A 19,867-nucleotide genomic window follows, 5' to 3' on the forward strand; every position below is an offset into this window, starting at 1 on the left:
GATATGATGGAGTCTATTCTAAAAGCCTGTCAACATCCAAAGAGGCGGAATGAAAGACGAGAGCAAATCACTTGTGCAGTAATGCAGCTGCAAACACTCTAGACCTGCCTGTCTTTGTAAGGGTTCTTTGGCCAATCATCTGATCTAAATTTGTATTTAGTGCTTTCATATCCAGGCGTGCACATATGCAGATCACAGTGGTATTAATACACAGTATGAAAAGGCCACTTTACTGTATGTTGGCAACATATTAAGAATGCTACAGTTATCTACTTTACTGATCGTTTTAATGTTGTTTTTTTAAAAAGTGAATTAATATGATGTCCTCAGCCCTAATATGATGTCCTTTGTAGACATTCTCCATATCCTGATTCAAATAGCCTCACTGGAGGAAGAGATCTTGCCTCTCCTCGAATATGTAGACATTTTCTCTAGAAGCCATCTATAGGTTGTATTGATTTTTGTCCTTGAATGCATGTTTTATTAAATTGTACATATCATTATTCACAAAGAACTCGTCTTGTCTCTCATTTGATTTGGAGCCAGCAACAGATTTTAGAAAGCAGTGACTTTACATTTTCTGGGCTCACCATTGCATTAGCAAGGCCAGGATTCTTAAAAATAATCAATGTTTTAAAGTCTTACAATATGCATGTCATTGTGTTTTATGCAGACACCATGTGGATATAAGTTGGGTTGATAAGGATAATAACAGACGTATATTTAGAAGTGTGTGAAAGTCTGCAGCACACCATCTTTCTTGCAGTTTGAAGGGAAAACATTCAATCTCCATTGCATCGTCGGATCTTTTACTCTCCTTCCGGGAGGCCGGGGAGCTTTAAAATGTCTCCCAGGTCTACTTCGTGAGTCTCAACAGTGATTCAGTGACAGTAAGGGGGAAAATCTCCGCAATAAACGTGAGGTGTTTATGGAATACAAATGATGCTTTGGAGCTGCAGGGCTCTGCTGGTAGGCTTTCACTCGCATGCACATGGAGACAAACAGCAGGAAAAATGAGAAGAGCGACGTGAGAGAACAGAGAGCTGCTCGAAATTAGTAGGAGGTCGACTAGTAAAATGAAACAAGGTGAAAGTGGAGACATGGGATGAATGCGAATGAGAGAAATGGAAAAAAACGACTCTTAAAAAGATGGAGAAAATGGAGGAATATATCACTACAAAGTATAAATGCAAGAAATTGTTGAAAAAACTTTGTTTACATACGGATTGCCAGACTCATCAAGGCAGCTGTTGTCCAATCCTGGGTATGACATCATCTTGTCCGCCAGCGGGCTAGACATTTCATTATGCTTGCTGTGGAAGAAAAACAATAGCCGTCATGGAATATGACTATTTCTGTACACCCACATGGTAGCGAAATGACGATGGACGCCTACAAGAATGCATTCATGCAGACTAATTTGATATAAGAACACACATACATATGTTAGAAGGGTTATTTACCTGTGCTACATTCATTATGTCCCTGAAAACAACGTTAACCGCTGTTTGAGCGCATTGTTTTCAACTATTTTATAGTATGTCTTTATGGGAAATAAACACACATTTAGAGCTAATCAGTTCAACGACAAGCACCCGTTACTGTGCTTCGAAATTGCACAATCCGGGTTGAGTATTTTGGGGTGTTGTTCATGGGTGAGCGAGTGTGAGGTCGCCAGGTGAATTGGAGCAGGAATGCTGTTTTGGAAGGTAAATGGCGAGATTTAATGGTCAATCTGAAGTACGTTCCTGCCCTCACCGATGGTCAAGAGCTTTGGGTAGTGATCGAAAGAGCAAAATCATGGATACAAGTGGCCAAAATTACGGGTGGTTCGACTCGGTCATCCGTATTGCGCTCCAAGTAGAGCCATTGCTCCTCCACGTTCTTGAGGTGGCCCGGGAATCTAGTCCAGACGGTGGTGTTCCTGGTTTAACCACCTGAGAGGAGACCCTGGGGTAGACCCGAGACATGCTGAAGGGATTACGTCTCACAGCTGGCCTGGGAATGCCTCTAAGGTGGTCAGAGACCCAGAGGTCTGGGCTGTATGTAACTGAGTTAAAAATGCACTTTATTATTTATTTTCTAAATACGTGAATTTATTATTATTTAGTTATTGTGTGAATTTTATCTCAATGAGTTATTTATTTTCTTATCTTGTTTACTCCATTTTCATTGCTTTCTTTGTATGTGTGTTTATTTTATCCTTTCACTTCTGCTCCTCCCGGGCTTCCGTAGTTGGCCCCAGCTCTGGTAGCACTTCCTGTCTTTGCCACACAACGTTTTTATGTCGATGTATTTGTCATTTCAAGTGGTTTTATGTTATTTCGATGTTATTATTATTATTATTATTATTATTATTGTTATTTTGGTTTTAGTTAAAAGGGCTTCTTTTCATTTACATTTGGTAAATGTAGATTTGCGTTACATTAGGCCCGTCGTGGTTTTTGTTACAATGTGTAATTTATGTCCCGTCTGTGTAGGGTGCAGAAGTGGAGGAAAAAGAACTTTATTTTCATTCTTTTGCCCATCAGGTATTTTTGTAATCATACTTTTTCGCCTGTCACTAATTGCTCCTTCCCCTTCTCTCCCCCACGCCGTTACTTATGTTGGCCACTAGTGGGCAGTGTTGTGAAACATTGTAAATATAAAATTGTGTGTTGTTTACCATTAATACAAGTACTTCCTCTCTTTGCCACACAACGTGGTTGGCATTGACGAGGTGCAGAAGTGGAGGAAAAATAACTTTATTTTCATTCTTTTGTCCATCAGAAACCTAACAAAAGCCGTTACATACTATTGAGTCTGCTCAATAGTACGCCAAAAGGTGGAAGAAAATGGCTGGATGGATGGATGGCACTCCATTTCCATCAATATAGGCTTTGTGAAATTCCTTTGCTTTTCCGGCTTGTGATTTAATTTTGCTCTTTCTTTTGTTCATGTGTTTTCTAAAATGCTAATTTAGTTTGACTTTTGTTGATTTGTTTTCTGAAATGTTAGCATTTCACAGCTTGTTATTGTTTTGCACTTTGTGGCTCCCATAATTGCTTCTGTTTTCGTCTGACCTTTTGGAACCAATAATAACGAAAAACCAAGGTACCACTGAACACAAACCTTGTGAATGAACCTCCAGACTGGGAAAAGAAACCGTTGAGGACTTATACTTGATGCAGAATGGCATCTCAGCATTTTCCTTGGTACATATCCCACTGATCAAACAGCAGCACTTCTCAGGGCGAAGACATCACGCCACCTCCCCCGACAGTTTTAATGGTATTCACTTTGATCGTGTATTGCATCCATGCACATCGCATTCTCCATCTTTGAGTCCCCTTAGGGCATGTCTGCCCTTCAACAAACCTCAACTTTGTGATACCCAACAAGTGATACAGGGACACACTGGCTGGGCAAATTTAAGCAACACGATGCATCAAACCTTCATTAATATTTCATCACAAGCAAATAGCCTTGTTGCGGGTTGTACTTTAAGGACTTAATGATTTTTTTTCTGCTTCTTGGAGGTCCAATAACACAAACTTAAGGGTTTCAGACAAACCAGGATGACTTGCCTTGAAGGCTTTGACATCATTTACCAGGATTATTCACGAGTCCATGTCACCACTATCATCTGTTCAGGGCTTCACAAAAACTAACCTGAAAAAGGAGTAGCTTGGTTCCATGTTGTAAAGTGCAGGGCTAAGCTCCAGCTTAGGGTAGTGTCGCAGGTCGTTCTTGATGGATCCCAGGCCCATGGCGAACACCACAAATAAAACCGGAAGTAGGATCTGGGAGATCAGGCCCTTGTAGTCTCTGCGGCTGTGGTGGAACCTCTTGATCAGTATGGCTTTGATCTGCTGCCAGGCCAAGCTTATACCTTGTGCTTTGGAAGAACTTGTCAGGTCTGGAGAACATGGTGAAAAAAGCAAGACAACACTGAACGAATAACGTATGCATCTATCACGATATATGACATTGTTATTGTCATAATCAGAGATGCAAACATGCAAACTCCACACAGAGATGACCGAGGGTGGAATTGAACTCGGGTCTCCTAGCTGTGAGGCCTGCGCGCTAACCACTCGGTCGCCATGCAGCCTACAAGCAATATTCATTCATTCATTTTCTACCGCTTTTTCCTCACAAGGGTTGTGGGGTATGCTGGAGCCTATCCCAGCTGTCATCGGGCGAGAGGCGGGGTACACCCTGGACTGGTCGCCAGCCAATCACAGGGACACATATAGACAAACAACCATTCACACTCACATTCATACCTATGGACAATTTGGAGTCGCCAATTAACCTAGCATGTTTTTGGAATGTGGGAGGAAACCGGAGTACCCGGAGGGAGAACATGCAAACTCCACACAGAGATGACCAAGTGTGGAATTGAACTTGGGTCTCCTCGCTGTGAAGCCTGCGCGCTAACCACTCGGTCACCATGCAGCCTCCAAGCAATATTATTAATAATAATTATATGTACATAGTCAGAACAAACCAGAATGTGAGAATTATAAAACTTACGAATTTTGTCACTAAAACCGGGGATGCTTTCGCTTGTATCTGCAGGGAAGCTATTAATAGATTCAGAGTCTGACACCGTCTCTGAAATAGAAAAGGGTCTGTCCTCAGGCACGCCTTTTTGTTCATTTCCGTCAGTCAATTGGAGGAACACCTAGAGGGATAAAAAAAACAAAACAAACAAACACGTCAAAACCCTTTGAGGAAGTCAGTGTAATTTCATGGTCGGTGACTACGCACGTAAGTCAGTAATATCAAAAATACAAACATAGATACTTCCAGATTCAGAGATCTTAATTCGACATGCCAGCCTACCTCTTCAAGGGTGGTATCAGAGATTCCATAGCCTCCCAGTTGCAAATCATCAAGGTTGGCATCCAGCGCGATCAGAAGAGAGCGGTATGAGGAGGCGTTTGAGGATGTGAACGGGGGCAGGGTGTAGACCTGGTCACTGCCATGAGCTTCTTTCAGTCTTGCTTCGGGGATGTGGGCTTGGATAAAGGCCTTCATGTCGCCATCATCAAAGCGCTCAGACTCGGGTGTCTTCATCTGAAATTATTTTTTTATTTAAATTAATTAATTTAAAAAAATTAAAAAAAATAATGTAAAAAAATTAATTATTTTTTTATTTAATTATTTAAGAAATAAAAATGTTAGTTGTGCGAGAAAATGAGATTTTCTATTTAAATATGCAGTGTGATTTTTTTGCTTTGCCAAAAAAAAATTTGTTGTTGTGGTAGCCCTTTATTCTTCTAGCTTATACTTATATTTTTATATACTTTTTTTTTTAACTTGACTACTGCACTGAAAGGAGAAGCTCTCCAATCTTGTCCGATATAAGCGAAATCCGTTATATGCGTATACCGGAAAATGTCCGTTTTACGCATATATCGGATTTATATCCGGTATATGCGTAAATCGGATTTTATCCGTTATAAAAAGGCACTTCCTTGACTATGTTTCCAATGTACCTGGACGCGCAGGCAACGCTGCAAACGCTGCAAATGACGTCGTATAGCGGCCTGTCACGATTCGGCGAATCGGAGCGCCACGATGCGGCCATCCGATATATGCGAGGGAAATTTAATGGAAATGCATTGGAACGGGACTGGAGATTTTGTCCGAAATAGGCGAAATCCGTTATAAAAAATCCGATATATGCAATGAATTTTTATTGGAAATGCATTACAGAAAAATTGGTTCTTTTTTATCTGTCCGTTGTGAGCGAATTTCCGATATATCCGAGTCCGATATATCCGAGGTTTACTGTACTATGCAGTGAGACAAGGGGTGACCAGGGGGGGATATAGCGGCAAAGGCGTTGGATGCCAAAATGCCCAAAAAAAAGCAAAGAATTATCGACTATAATACTGGTGGAAATAATATCGCACCAAGACCAGTAACCATGACTTTTACAACCAAACAGGTAGGCTTGAAATATATTGATGAAACACACAATATTCATATCCTTGTTAACATTAAGTGAATAAAATGACCTTTTTGTTGAGAGTGAGTTTGTAGCCTTGGCCCAGCTTCTCTTTCAGGTAGACAGGCGAACCACAGCATTTTAACCCTCCTCTCTCCAGAAACGCGATGCGGTCACTCAGCACTTCAGCTTCATCCAGGTGGTGAGTTGACATAATGATAGTATGCCCTGAAATACACACACACACACACACACACACACACAAACCCAGCATTATTTGTGTACGCATCCTGCCAAACATCCTGGAGCAAGCATCGCTCGCGCTTCGTCTCTCTAGCTCCCAGTAATCTCAACTAACTCTACCATAAATAAAATCATGGCCTGAATAAAATAACACAATTTAATTCAGGAAACAACACAAAAAGTTTGCATCACCCCCTCACACTCTAAAACTTTTAAAACCCAGCCAGCCAGTGGATTCAGACTTCATTTTGACTTTTGGTCGTCATACAGGGTTATAAGTTAAATCAGTGTGCATATTTTTTTTTTCTGACATTGCAGTTCTTTAGCGTGGGCTAGTAAAAGAAAGTTGCAACGAGCAGAGACTCACGCTTTTTATGCTGGATAACAATGTCCCAGATACTCCTCCGTGAGCATGGATCAACGCCTGTGGTGGGTTCATCCAGCACCACCAAGCGAGAGTCACCGATGAAGGCGATGGAGATGGATAACTTGCGCTTCATGCCACCCGATAGGGTACCCACACGCTTGTGTCTCTGAGCATACATGCCTGTCTCCTCTAAGATGCTGAAATAAAAATCAGGCAGGTTAACACCAATAGGGGGCAATGTTGAAATTTTGTCCAATTCATTCAAAATTGCCATAAAAAATAGGAAATTACAGTAAATGTGGAAAGTCCTGATAGACAATCAATGTATCCTGAATGAGATGAACATTTAGATGTCGGATTGAAAACAAGGCAAAATAATTTGTTCACTTCCTGCTTTCCATAATACAATTTAAGGTGTTTTTTTTTTTTTAATAATGCACCTCGTACCGAAGTACAAGGTGATATGACCATACAATGACATAATGTGTACCATAGTAAGTGTCAATATAGTGATATATATAGCACATCATGACTGGTTCAAGACTCTTCATCCTTGTATTTAGCAAACATCAACTGCTTGTATTGTTTCTTGAATTGGCTCATCGTTGTGCATTGTTTGATTTCCTTACTCAATCCATTCCATAGTTTGATTCCACATACTGTATTGCTATAGCTTTTTAACGTAGTCCTAGCATAGAAGTGTTTCACATTTAGTTCTTCTTTCATCATATTTCTCCTCTCTTGTAGAGAAATATTGGATGACATTTTTAGGTAATTGGTTATTTTTAGCCTTATGCATTATTTTAGCTGTTTGAAGATGAACTATATCAGCAAGTTTAAGTATTTGTGATTTTAGAAATAAGGAGTTAGTATGTTCTCTGTAGGCAGCATTATGAATTATCCTTACTGACCTTTTTTGCAGTACATTTAGCGAGTGAAGATTGCTTTTATAGTTTTTTTTGTCTACAATTCATATGAATATACTATCAACATCTTTTTATGTTACTTTTCACTTGGACCGGTAAACATTACTGCCCTCTGCAGCCTATTAGCCTGAATAACAGCTCAGAATTCATTCCAAATTGCGCTCCCTAACTGATGAAAAATGTCAAAAATACAGAAACTTCCCTTTCATTTTTTATGGGAAAATGTGGAATTGTGGAATATGTGTGAATGTTTCTGAAAATATTTGTAGTTTTCCCATATCTCCTGAATGAGCCAAACATTTTGATGTGTGAATGTTTGGAAGCAGTTGCTAAATCTATGAGTAGTTAGAGGACAAAAAAAAAGGTGGAATAAAATATCAAAATTGTATGTGTGTGAATGTTGAGGTGTGGAATTGATGCAATGAATTGCTGAAAATTTGTGTAGAATTTTATAATTATATTCAAGCTGAGTGGCTGAGAATTTTTAATTACCCGATTTTTTGGTGCAAATTGGATTCGATAAATTTGCTTAGCATTCACGTGTTGCATTTCTGATAATAATAAACCAGCTTTCTTGGCGTATTAGATAATGACATTCAAATATTCCGAACAAAAGTGTCTGGATCTGCCAGCAGAGCTATTTCTACGAGCTGATATATAATGAAAAGATTCAAAAACAGAACCACAAGTAAACAGAACCACAACAAAGTCATTTTTGAGTGCTTGTGATCTGAGCAATTGCATCAGAAATGTGATAACACTTAAAATTAAATTCACACTGAAGGTTGCTGTAACTGACCCAAAATCTCCAAATGCAACTCAGATATAATATATAATATATAATATAACCCTTCCAGAAAACGAGTTCTCTGTTCTCAGCCCACATTAGTATTCTCTACTCACACCAAATGGCCTTATAAGTATCTCATAATATCTCCAAGCTCCTCAGATGGCAAATTGAAAACCGTATTTTAAGCATAACAGGTGGAACAATTACGTTATCTTTACCACCGTAGATGCATATAAATTAAGTGCGTCCATAAAACCAGTGTGACTACGACCATGTTGGACTTTTTTCCTCCAGAGTACCATTGGCATTCAATTCTCGCCACTGTAACAACTTCCCATATTTCATTTTTATTACAGGAAGATACTGTCAACTGAGCAAAGACCACTGTTTCACTGTGGCTTGTAAAAAAAAACCTAAAGGCCGTAAAATACACCATATTGCATCACAGACAAAGCGTGACATCACGCTTTAGGCCTTGTACCTTTTAAATCAGAGTAATAATAGTAAAGATGAAAGAGGACTTACGTTCGAACTTGCTCCTGCAATTCCCGGTGCGACCAATGTGGGGCCTTGATCTGGCCGTACAGGAGGAGGTGCTCCTCGGTGGTCATGTGGTCGAAGAGAACGTCATATTGCATGCACACACCCAGATCTTTGCGAACGTCATCCAGGTGTGTCTGCATGTCTCGACCGTACACCTCAATGGTCCCAGATGAGGGGGCGAAGAGGCCTGTTAGCAGTGACCTAAGTAAACACAAAATATGTTATTATATTCTAACTATGGCCAGTATTCAGTGGTTTTTTGTGGCTCACTGGTAGTGCTTATCAAAGATATAACCATTAATTAGCTTATTCTCCTACAAACCCTCTGCTAGCTTCATGTTGACGATTTTGCATCAACCTTTGCAATAAAGTAATTATTAGATTAGATTCCGCTCCAGAACGCTCCTCTTCTTTCTTCAATTACTATTGTTCACTCTCGAATAAAGCCTCACTCACTTATTATTAAACACATTCATTCATTTATTTTCTACCGCTTTTCCTCATGGGGGTTATAGGGGGTGCTGGAGCCTATCCCAGCTGAATCTGGACGAGACGCAGGGTACACTCTGGACTGGTGGCCAGCCAATCACAGGGCACATATAGACAAACAACCATTCACACTCACATTCATACCTATGGACAAGGACCAGGATGGATAGGATCAGGAACAAGTACTATTCATCCTGGATGCAAGGCTGAGCATTAATATTTTTTTGAAAGTACTTAAATATTTTCTTAGAATTTCAAATTTTTCTTAGAATGTGGGTGCTGATGAATACATTTTCTTTTCTTTCTTAGCCGCTGGAAACACTACAATGTAAGTAATGTAAGTGCCCATTACATCTGTTCCTGATTGTCTTGCACTGCTAAGGTGTAATTTCTTGACATTCAGTTGTAGTCTTGTTGTTGTTTGTGTCATTAGCCACGTATACGTACATGGACACAAATATTCCAATTGCATTTGGTTTATTTGCTCAAACAGAAAGAATTGAACCTTTGTATACACCTCATTCCGAAAGAAAAGTGCCAATCCGAATGAACATATAATCGAATTCACAGGGGTGGAATATTCCTTTTCCCAATCCGATTGAGGTATCTTGTAACCTCTCAAACGGAAAGTTGTTCTTCTTCGTGGTGTTTTTCTTCTTCTGTTGTTTATTGGCGGATGGCAAGCATCTTTCGTATGCATTACCGCCATCTGTGGCACAGAATCTAAACCTTCTATACTTTATTCACAAGTCCAGTTTTATTAAAAAAGAAAATGTATATCTATATAAAACATATCCCGAGTTTAATTATAAAATATTAGCAAGAATGAATTTGATCTTTTCCTGTTTAAATTTATCCCGGGTGCGTTCTTTCAGCGCATGTCCAGATATGACGTAACACGCAGCTCGAGACGTTCTTCAGTTTTAAAAATGGAGGCTAGCAATCGGCACTGGACTACTGTGGAAAGTTTGTTTTTGATCCAAACTAAATTTCAAGACTGGATGAACAGAAAAACTGGCAATATGGAGTTATTCCAACAAGGGAAAGAAAAACTCGGGGAAGCCGGTATCACATGATGTTGATGTTTACGTTTTACTACGCATGCCCTATTGACTATTCTGTTTGATTACAGCGGCGCATGTAGACAAGAGATTGGAATATTCCTTTCCATGGATACTATTGTTTTTGGAAAGGTAATTCGGAAAGATTCCATTTGGAAAGAAGAAAAACTACTATTGCATTCGAGTACTTGACGAACAGGGACCATTTAAAAACAAGAAACAAGGAGAAATGTTCCAATCTACTTACATGGTGGTGGTCTTGCCGGCACCGTTGTGCCCTAGCAGTGACGTGACATGACCCTCATGGAAGGAAACGTTCAGGTTTTGAATGGCTACTCGGTCGCCATATATCTTAGTCAGACCGTGGAGGGCAACACCCACTGGCAGATGAGAGAAATCGTCGCCCGCCTGAGTGGAAAGCATGGTCTGGCCTGAGAGAAAGACAAATGCAGCCGGTAAATCAAAGTAACACGGTTCAGGGCATATAAATGGAGAGAGTGGAAGAAATACAGTCAGGTGCTTGAAGACCGCATTCAACTTCAATGTAATTTTCCTCTACCTTTCCCCTTGTCGTCAAACACAGGCGGGTTTTTAGTCATGATGTTGGTGAACAGAAGTCCTCTGCTTCCCTTCTGCGGCTTCTTTATACAGCACCACAGGTCAGCCCAAAAGGAGGCGGTGAATGGGAAGTACCATGGGGCTGGGATGCCATAGGCGCCTGACAGAGCAAAAACGAGATGGTGACTTTTAATGCATTTGTGTAGAAACTCATAAAACCAAGTCTCTGCATCATTTTATCCCCAATAAAACTGTAATTATGGGCCTGCCAGCGAAAGTTGTTATTCTTCTTGCTGTTAACCACTCCACCACGCAGCCCTGAGTGTTTATTAATAAATAAATTAATATTTATTCATTATTTTCATTCATTCATTCATTTTCACGAGGGTCGCGGGGGGTGCTGGAGCCCTGGACTGGTCGCCAGCCAATCACAGGGCACATATAGACAAACAAGCATTCACACTCACATTCATACCTTGAAGGCGCCAATTAACCTAGCATGTTTTTGGAATGTAGGAGGAAACCGGAGTACCCGAAGAAAACCCACGCATGCATGGGGAGAACATGCAAACTCCACACAGAGATGGCCGAGGGTAGAATCGAACCCTGGTCCTCCTAGCTGTGAGGTCTGCGCGCTAACCACTCGACCGCTGTGTCGCCCTTATTCATTATTTTCATTCATTCATTTTCTACCGCTTTTCCTCACGAGGGTCGCGGGGGGTGCTGGAGCCTATCCCAGCTGTCTTCAGGCGTAAGGCGGGGTACACCCTGGACTGGTCGCCAGCCAATCACAGGGCACATATAGACAAACAACCATTCACACTCACATTCATACCTATGGACAATTTGGAGTCGCCAATTAACCTAGCATGTTTTTGGAATGTGGGAGGAAACCGGAGTACCCGGAGAAAACCCACGCATGCACGGGGAGAACATGCAAACTCCACACAGAGATGGCCGAGGGTGGAATCGAACCCTGGTCCTCCTAGCTGTGAGGTCTGCGCACTAACCACTCGACCGCCGTGCTGCCCTTATTCATTATTTTGTTATATAAATTCAGTATCTATAAGCTTGGTTAACAAAGAAACAACACACAAGAGTGAGTGTGGTGGGAGATAGGTTGCCTTGGGTGTTGTGTTCAATGTACCTGGAAAGACCATGCGGATGTAGGCCCCCAGGATGAAGTAGTAGATGGAATCTAAGAGCATCAACCAGCACAGCCAACCAAAGGAGGCTGTGTCTCCAGCGATGGGTGAGGAATAGGAGTTGTACCAATGAATTCCTGAAAACAAACAAACATTTCATTTACTCCTGTGTTGAACATTTATCGTACATCTTTTTTTGATGACGGGAAGATGTTGGTACCTTCTCCTTGGGACTCGTAGCGCGAGATGTACTGACTGGCGTAACTGAAACAGGATGGAGACAGTATGCTCTGTAGGGAAATGAGACGTTAGTTAGTGAAGCATATCCAACAAATATCCGGTGACTGTAGACTCAGAAATTGCTTTTGTCATCTGCCTTTATAATATAATACATTGACAGAGAGGCTGATATCATGAATTACTTTATATCTCTAGCAATGGCTCCAGATACTGGAGATCACACATTCCAGGGTAAAGTAACACTTCTCAGCTGACACGAATACCTCGACATAAATCCTCAATTGTCGTACTTCTTACACAATTTTCATTAACAGTTGGTCAACAATGTCTGCTACAATTACCCAATATAGAGAACTGAAAGTGTGTTGCGAGTAAACTAGATTTAGGGTATGTGTAATGGTATTTTCTAAAACCCATTTATCTAAATGTCAAATCCGACCTCAGTTCCTCACCAAAGCACTCTTCTGGAAAAGGGTGAGACTGGTCTCCATGGCCATGACCACAATATAAGGGAAGAAGCAGAGGATGTAAAGGAGGCTTCCGCTAAGCGCAGCGACGTAGGTCTTATCGAAGAAGGAGCTGAGCAGGAAACTGAAGGCCAGGATGCTCAGACCGTAGTCCGAGAGATACAAGAAGAGGAGGAAGCCGTCACTGTGGGAGAGGATGCCGCCATACTTGAGAACCAGGGTGAGGATGATGATGGTCACCATCAGATGAGCAGCGCACTCCAAAAACCAGGCGAAAAAGTGGCTGAGCGGATTGACCCCCATCATCTTCATGTACTGTGGGGTTTCAAGAAGATTAAAACGCCAAAACAATGACAAGAGTCCTTCTTGATAAAAAACACATCTGATGAATAAAGAAAATGTATATACAGTATACTGCTTGCATTCAAAAATACACTCACCATCCTTATGACGCTGCATTAAGTACAATGCAAAAATACACAGTACAATACACAATAATCAAAAGTAAAGTAGAACACCCAGAAATATGAACATTCATTCATTCATTATTTTCTACCGCTTATCCTCACAAGGGTCGAGGGTGATGCTGGAGCCTATCCCAGCTGTTTTCGGGCAAGAGGCGGGGTACACCCTGGACTGGTTGCCAGCCAATCACAGGGCACATATAGACAAACAACCATTCACACTCACATTCATACCTACGTATGGACAATTTGAAGTCACCAATTAACCTAGCATGTTTTTGGAATGTGGGAGGAAACCGGAGTACCCGGAGAAAACCCACTCATGCACGGGGAGAACATGCAAACTCCACACAGAGATGGGGAATTAAAATATGAACATAAAATATATATTTATTATATATACAGTATATATTAGAGAACAAAATATTGCATTTTGTCATTGAATAAGGCCTATTATTAATCAAAGCCATTGCTTCCCAAGTCTTATTCATACATCTCTTATTGACGCCATGACTATGAGGTGCTATTTCATGTCTAGAGGGGTCCAGTAATGTTAAAAACCCGTATTTAGAAGGTCGTAAACAAGTTTTTTTATGTTGTAAATATGAAAAATTTGGATTCATAGACAAGGAATCTTACTTTCAGTCAAAATTCACTTATCATGGTTGAGTATAGAACCAATTAAGCGTCAAAAATGTAAAAAAAAAAAAAATGATAGTTTACATGCAGAAACAATCTGAAATGGTTATAAATGATAAATAAATGCATATCTTCTTAATCAAAATTTTATCATTCGCAAACGTATTTGTTTTGCATATTATGCAACCATAAAAAACACATAAAGACACAATAAAGATTCAGTGACCAGAATCTGTCTATAGTGTCCTAACTTTAAAAGAACCAGTAGTTGTTCTTCACTGAGATTAAATTACCAAAGTGTGGATGCTCTGTCCTTGCCGTACGTTAACCAAGACAGTGTCCGAACACTGAGACATATTTTTGGTAATAGCATGTATCAAAATCGAATCCTGTGAAAACCGGTGTTCCAGAATCCCATTTTGGTTACTTATTAGTTAAATCCGAGAGGCAAAGTGCAGCACGATCTGCACTGCAAACTATCTCCATCATAAGATAAATCTCATAATGGTGATGCATTATTATCTTTTTAAATGCATAATGTTCTTGTCTGCACCAATTGAAATGGGCAGGGTAAGGCTTCCGGAGAACAAGTCTTATAAAAGTATAATAAATCTTTACCTCATGCAGCCTCAGTTCTTTCTCGTGAACTAATTTCTTCACAAAGTCAGCCACAAACAGAACCCAGGCTAACATCAGCATGATTGGAAAGACAAAGGAGATGGCCTCCAGGTATCTAGGGAGTCAAGACATGAATCCACCAATCAAAAAAAAGAGTCAGCAAGGAAATGTTAAAAATAAAAAAAAAGATTTCAACAGCTTTTGTGCCAGATAAGTCAGATCGGAGCGTATATGTCATCGGCATTGTCTTAAAAAGCCCTTGAAAGTGAAGATAAATACATAAGTGTTATGCTCAAGCATGAGGAACGATGTCACATGTTTAACTGCCAAACCTCGGACTGTCAGATTGGTTTGACATGAAATTACATACTGGCTGTTTGAATGGTGCATGGAGTTCGGAAAAGAGCGTACATAGCATCCTAGTGAATATTCATGCAGCCTTTTCAGACCCAATTATCATGTGAGACTTCCCTGTGACTGACTACTTACTGACAGTCTCGAGTGGCAGATGAATAATGAGAGAGTTTGCATTATTCCGCATCGATGCCAGGATTTCATGCCCGAGACAGTGTGCATCCCTTTGCGTTCCTATATGCGCAATCACACTTGAGCATACTGATTCTGGACTGTATGTACATTTTATGGATATGGATGTATAATCATTGGGAAATTGTGTGTTTTTGTGTTTATGTACTCACTCGTCACGAAGATAACATGGATATGGGAAGGGCTGAAGCTGCACAGCCGTGTCTGTGACTCTCTGCCCGGTTTGGATTTCAATAATGGCTCGGTCAATGTTCTCCTGCAGGTACACGAAGCCCCGGTTGTAGCGCATGGTTTTCTGCGCAGAGATGTGCGTGTCCTTCACAAAGTAAGGCTCACGGATGCGGTCGGTCCGCATCACGTTGTCCATATGCATGCGGATGGTATAGCTGACATTGGGCGGTAAGGAGTCGTCATCTTTGGGGAGAGTGAAGATTACACCTGAAAGACAAATGTATTTAAATATTAGTCATTATAATATGACTTCGGTTTTCAATGGAAATTTTGCCCTGGTCTTTGTAAAGTTTACTATGTCGTTGTTTCATAATTGCATGGTAAATGCCCATTATTGTCTTTTCTGTGCAGTACATGTATTAGCACTTGGGGCACCCGGTCTCTCAGGCCTCCCTAGCGGGGGTCCCTTAAAAGCCGGGGGCCCCAGGCAAATGCCTGGTTTCATTCTGCAGGATCGAGTGTCCAAAGAACCCTTAACATTAGATTGCTTTGGTTTATGCATGTAAAAGTATAATTACACATATAATTAACACAGCCAAAGGCTAAAAAAATATGATTTACAGAATATCTCTCTTGAAAAAATATAATTTGACCCCTAAAAAAAATCTGGCTCTTGGAAAAATGTAATTGAGGAATAATGGTCTGATGCCCTTTCAGCAGGACAAAGACCACCAAGATTATTTAGCTCTACTATCTCTAAAACAGGGGTCTCAAACTCAATTTACTTGGGGGCCACTGAAGCTAGGGTCTGGGTGAGACTGGGCCGCATCAGGTTTTCCAAAAAAAAAAAAAAAAAAACGCATTTATTAAAAACAGAAAAATGAATAAACTTTGCTTTGGTTCTGATTTTCTACAAGAAAAGCTCTGATAAAACATTCCACTGTTCTCAAATATCTTACTTTTTATTTTTCTACACAAAATAAGATGAAAAATAAATAAACAAATCAAGAATAAAGAAAATCAATCAATCAGTAATAAATAAAGAAATATAATAATAATAATAATACGGCAAATAATAAAAACTTAAGAAACCACATATAGTTGGTGGGTAGACAAATTATTTTTTTCAGATTAAAATTAACAAAGCATTATTAGAGCCCTGTAGACATGACAAAACACGACTATAGCCACATTTATACTCTTTTTATTTACAACAAATTGCGCAACTGCAGGGTCTTGAGACACATGCTAACTCGCAAACTAGAGAGCTAGCGACATAAACGGTAGCCTTCAAGTTATTTCCTTTAAACTTAAACAGCCAAAAACTTACCACTTCCACACGGATAGGGAGGATAACTATTAACAGTTATTTAACCTTTAACATGAACATTAATCAAACGTAATAATTTTTTCTGGGTACATGATACCATACAGCATCCATATCAAACTTGCGTGGGCCGCACTAACATTAAACTTTCATATCAAGGTGGGGGCCTCAAACTAGTGTCCTGTGGGCCACATTTGGCCCGCGGGCCGTGTGTTTGAGACCCCTGCTCTAGCATAATGCAGTCTCAAGAAAGGTTTACTATTTCAGATCAAAAGGAGTACAAAACACTTTGTTCCAAGTATGGAATGTATGTAAGCACATACATGTTGCACTACACATCCAGGAAAATATTCCATTCCTAACGTGATTAATTCCATAAAACACTGACTTACTTCCATAGAGATTGCGGTCCTTGGCGAGCTCCTGGGCATTAGCGTCAAGCTCCTCAACAGAATCATAGCCTTGGTAGCGATCAAATTTAATACAAGATGACATGTTGACCAGCAAGGTGGATAAGAGCGTGATTTGGTCCATGATGTGTTTGTTCTTCTCCAGCATCAGTGTCATGTTTGCTGTGAAACACCAAAAAAGTGACGGCCAATTCAAATATTCTGTTGAATAAAACCTTCAAGAAAGTATTAAGATTACTATTGAAGTATTAATACTATGTGGATTCAGGGCAAAGTAGGTAGTTTTCAAGAAGGGAAGATTAAAAAACATAAGGTATGCACTGACTTCTCAAGATGATCCAATTAAATATGTAATCTAAGACACACCTTGGAGGGAAATAAATTATTGCTGAAATGAAAAGCTTGTGGTTCTTTAATCTTTTGCCAACCCCGATGACTGAGGCAACAAGTGAGAGTTCGGAATGTGTCGCATATTGAAAATGCTCACTCACAGAAACCGTTGAGAGTGTTCCTCATTTTGTGGACGTCGATGTCTGTTTGCATTTGTATGAAATTTTGCACAAACGGATTGGACAAGGAAGACTGGAAAAAGCACAAGATTGAGAATCAGTTTGAAAAATTGTCCGATTTGGTTTTGATGATTTTCATTCAGCATACCTTAAGCATTGGCAAAGTGCGGCTCAGTATTTTGGCGGATTCCATTAGGTAGCCGGAGGAATGGATCCATTCGTCGGAGTGCTTCTTTAGATTTGCAAACTCTTGCAGGGTACCATTGGCCTGGGCAAGTACAGAACAGTCATATATTTTCATAAACATCTTGGTAACCATCATTGAATCCATTTTCTGTTGCTTTTTCGAGTTTCTGGATGCACTGGAGCAGCTACAACGAAATCGGATACCTTCTCCATAACAGCCCTGATACTGGGAGTGTTGGGTGAGAAGAGGATTTTCCCCATCAGCATTGGTTTAAGGAAAGCCCAGGCAATGGCTCCTCCTCTGGTGCTAACCATGTCGAGGTACATGTTCATGCAGAATGGAGCTGTGGAATGACAAATAGTTTCCTGGAATTTCAGGAATATCTCGATGCATATAGGCAGTGAAAACCCCATCTCCCTTAACATACTTGCATTCTGTGGAATCTTGAACCTGTCAATCATCTCCTCCCGTTTTTGTCTATCAAGGAATGATGGGTTGGAATCCACATGGATGGGAAGTGTCGCGAGTCCAAAAAGAGCCATGACACCTCGACTGCACATTGCCCGAGAGATTGTGACAAAAGTAGCTCTGACGGAGAGGCTGGGCTTCACGCCTCTCGCAACCTGGATAAGAACCAGCCAACGTGAATACAGTCATGTGCGCAAGATGCCTTCAAAAGTTGTTGTACCACATACTTGGTTAAACTCATTGTCGGCCACCAGGTTGAGGCTTTCCATGGAGAGCATGTAGTCTTGCAGCTGATCAATGGCAGGGAGGAACTTTTCCATCAGGTGGATTATGTTCTGGGCCATTTGAAACATCAGTCCCAAAAGGCTCTGAAGCTCATCTGACAACACCATCTGAAATACAGTTTGTGCACATTACAGACATCCGAAAGTCATCCAAAATCATCTTTTTTTTTTCGTGCTATGGCTAAAAATGACCTTGTTACTCCATGTGGTGGAGAAACACCTCAGTCTTAAATTGTGTTTTAAATTTCAGAATAACTTATCAAAGTTGACTCAAAAATTACATATAATTTAAATACATTCGTAAGGAAAACTGCCCATGATCCACAATCCTTATGTGAGATATCAACACACGTCTTTCTATTTTCTGTGCGTTCTAAAGATATAAAAACAGATAAAAGAGGCCGCTGATCAATGTACACAACACACCTATTCCGCCTCGAAAGACGTCTCTTAAAACACCTCTGAAAATGTTTTATTATCTAATATCCATGCTGTAACCATGTAGCTAGTCTTTAAAGTGGTTATATGACAAAATAAAAATAATTAGCTACACGCTACTTACAATAAGTAGCTGGATTAATATGCAGGTAACATTAAAGGAGCATCGTTGGTGGATTTTGGAGGGTTTTTTTTTTCAGAAAATAGTTGCATTACATTATGTGCAGTCTTAGCTGTCTCTTTTTTAGCTCTTTGTCTATCTTTAGAACGCACAGTTTTCACATAAGGACTGTGGATGGTGGGCAAAATACCAAAAAGTGTATTCCTTTAAAGTAATGCCTCTTTAAATTTGTGATATTATAATAAAATGCTATCTATAACAAATGACGCAAATTCCAAAAGCCAAAAAATTGCACAAAAATGATTTAAAAAAACTGAACAATACAGGAACTTGACATCGAATGCAACATTTCTGGGGAAAATGTGCCTTCTGAAGTCAATAGAACTTGGGAATTTGAACTGCTGTTGTGCATGAATTGTCATCAATTTTCTAAAAGTTCTGTCCGTCCATATTTTTGCTTTTCCTCAGAATTCTTCAAAAGCCATTTATTCAAAAAGCCCTCGGGGATTACATCACATGCAGCAGAGTGCCTTAATGCAATCGTCATGTAAAATTAATAATAGTAATCGCTATATGGGGTTTTCAATGTAAATGAGCATTGAGCGAACACATCTTGTTTGTGCTGAATGTCATGAATGTCACAGAGAGATTAGTTTTATGTCTTATGGAAGTTATTATTGCTTTATTTTTGTATGTTAGTTTTACGGTGATCCCAAGTCAAGGCACAGAAATTGAACTGAAATGCAGTCTTTGATAAGAACCCATTATCTGTGGGTCAGAAAACCTTTACAAAAACATTTTGTTAAAATAATTTTTTACTACACCTGAAGTTTTTGTGCTGTACTGTCTTTTTTTTTAACTATAAGATATTTGAGATTAAAAGTTTCTGCAAGTTGAGTTACCGCTTGTCATAAA

At 40.0% G+C, this 19,867-nt stretch overlaps 1 protein-coding gene across 1 annotated transcript in view; it reads right to left on the reverse strand.

The window, feature by feature from the left end:
• Positions 1-19,867, reverse strand: part of abca12 (ATP-binding cassette, sub-family A (ABC1), member 12) — a 78,774-nt gene that overhangs the window by 20,487 nt on the left and 38,420 nt on the right. Inside the window, exons 34-53 of the mRNA XM_058081679.1 lie at positions 18,337-18,501; positions 18,069-18,264; positions 17,845-17,984; positions 17,603-17,722; positions 17,437-17,527; positions 16,928-17,107; positions 15,190-15,475; positions 14,492-14,606; positions 12,756-13,085; positions 12,284-12,353; positions 12,066-12,200; positions 10,920-11,078; positions 10,608-10,791; positions 8,793-9,011; positions 6,552-6,748; positions 6,012-6,169; positions 4,831-5,064; positions 4,519-4,669; positions 3,652-3,898; positions 1,224-1,313 (exon numbers count right to left, since the gene is read on the reverse strand). Of these exons, the coding sequence (XP_057937662.1) occupies positions 1,224-1,313; positions 3,652-3,898; positions 4,519-4,669; positions 4,831-5,064; positions 6,012-6,169; positions 6,552-6,748; positions 8,793-9,011; positions 10,608-10,791; positions 10,920-11,078; positions 12,066-12,200; positions 12,284-12,353; positions 12,756-13,085; positions 14,492-14,606; positions 15,190-15,475; positions 16,928-17,107; positions 17,437-17,527; positions 17,603-17,722; positions 17,845-17,984; positions 18,069-18,264; positions 18,337-18,501 (3,467 nt within the window). The remainder of the gene's footprint in view (positions 1-1,223; positions 1,314-3,651; positions 3,899-4,518; positions 4,670-4,830; positions 5,065-6,011; positions 6,170-6,551; positions 6,749-8,792; positions 9,012-10,607; positions 10,792-10,919; positions 11,079-12,065; positions 12,201-12,283; positions 12,354-12,755; positions 13,086-14,491; positions 14,607-15,189; positions 15,476-16,927; positions 17,108-17,436; positions 17,528-17,602; positions 17,723-17,844; positions 17,985-18,068; positions 18,265-18,336; positions 18,502-19,867) is intronic.

This window comes from Doryrhamphus excisus, chromosome 9, assembly GCF_030265055.1.
Source record: "Doryrhamphus excisus isolate RoL2022-K1 chromosome 9, RoL_Dexc_1.0, whole genome shotgun sequence".
Classification (NCBI taxonomy): domain Eukaryota; kingdom Metazoa; phylum Chordata; class Actinopteri; order Syngnathiformes; family Syngnathidae; genus Doryrhamphus; species Doryrhamphus excisus.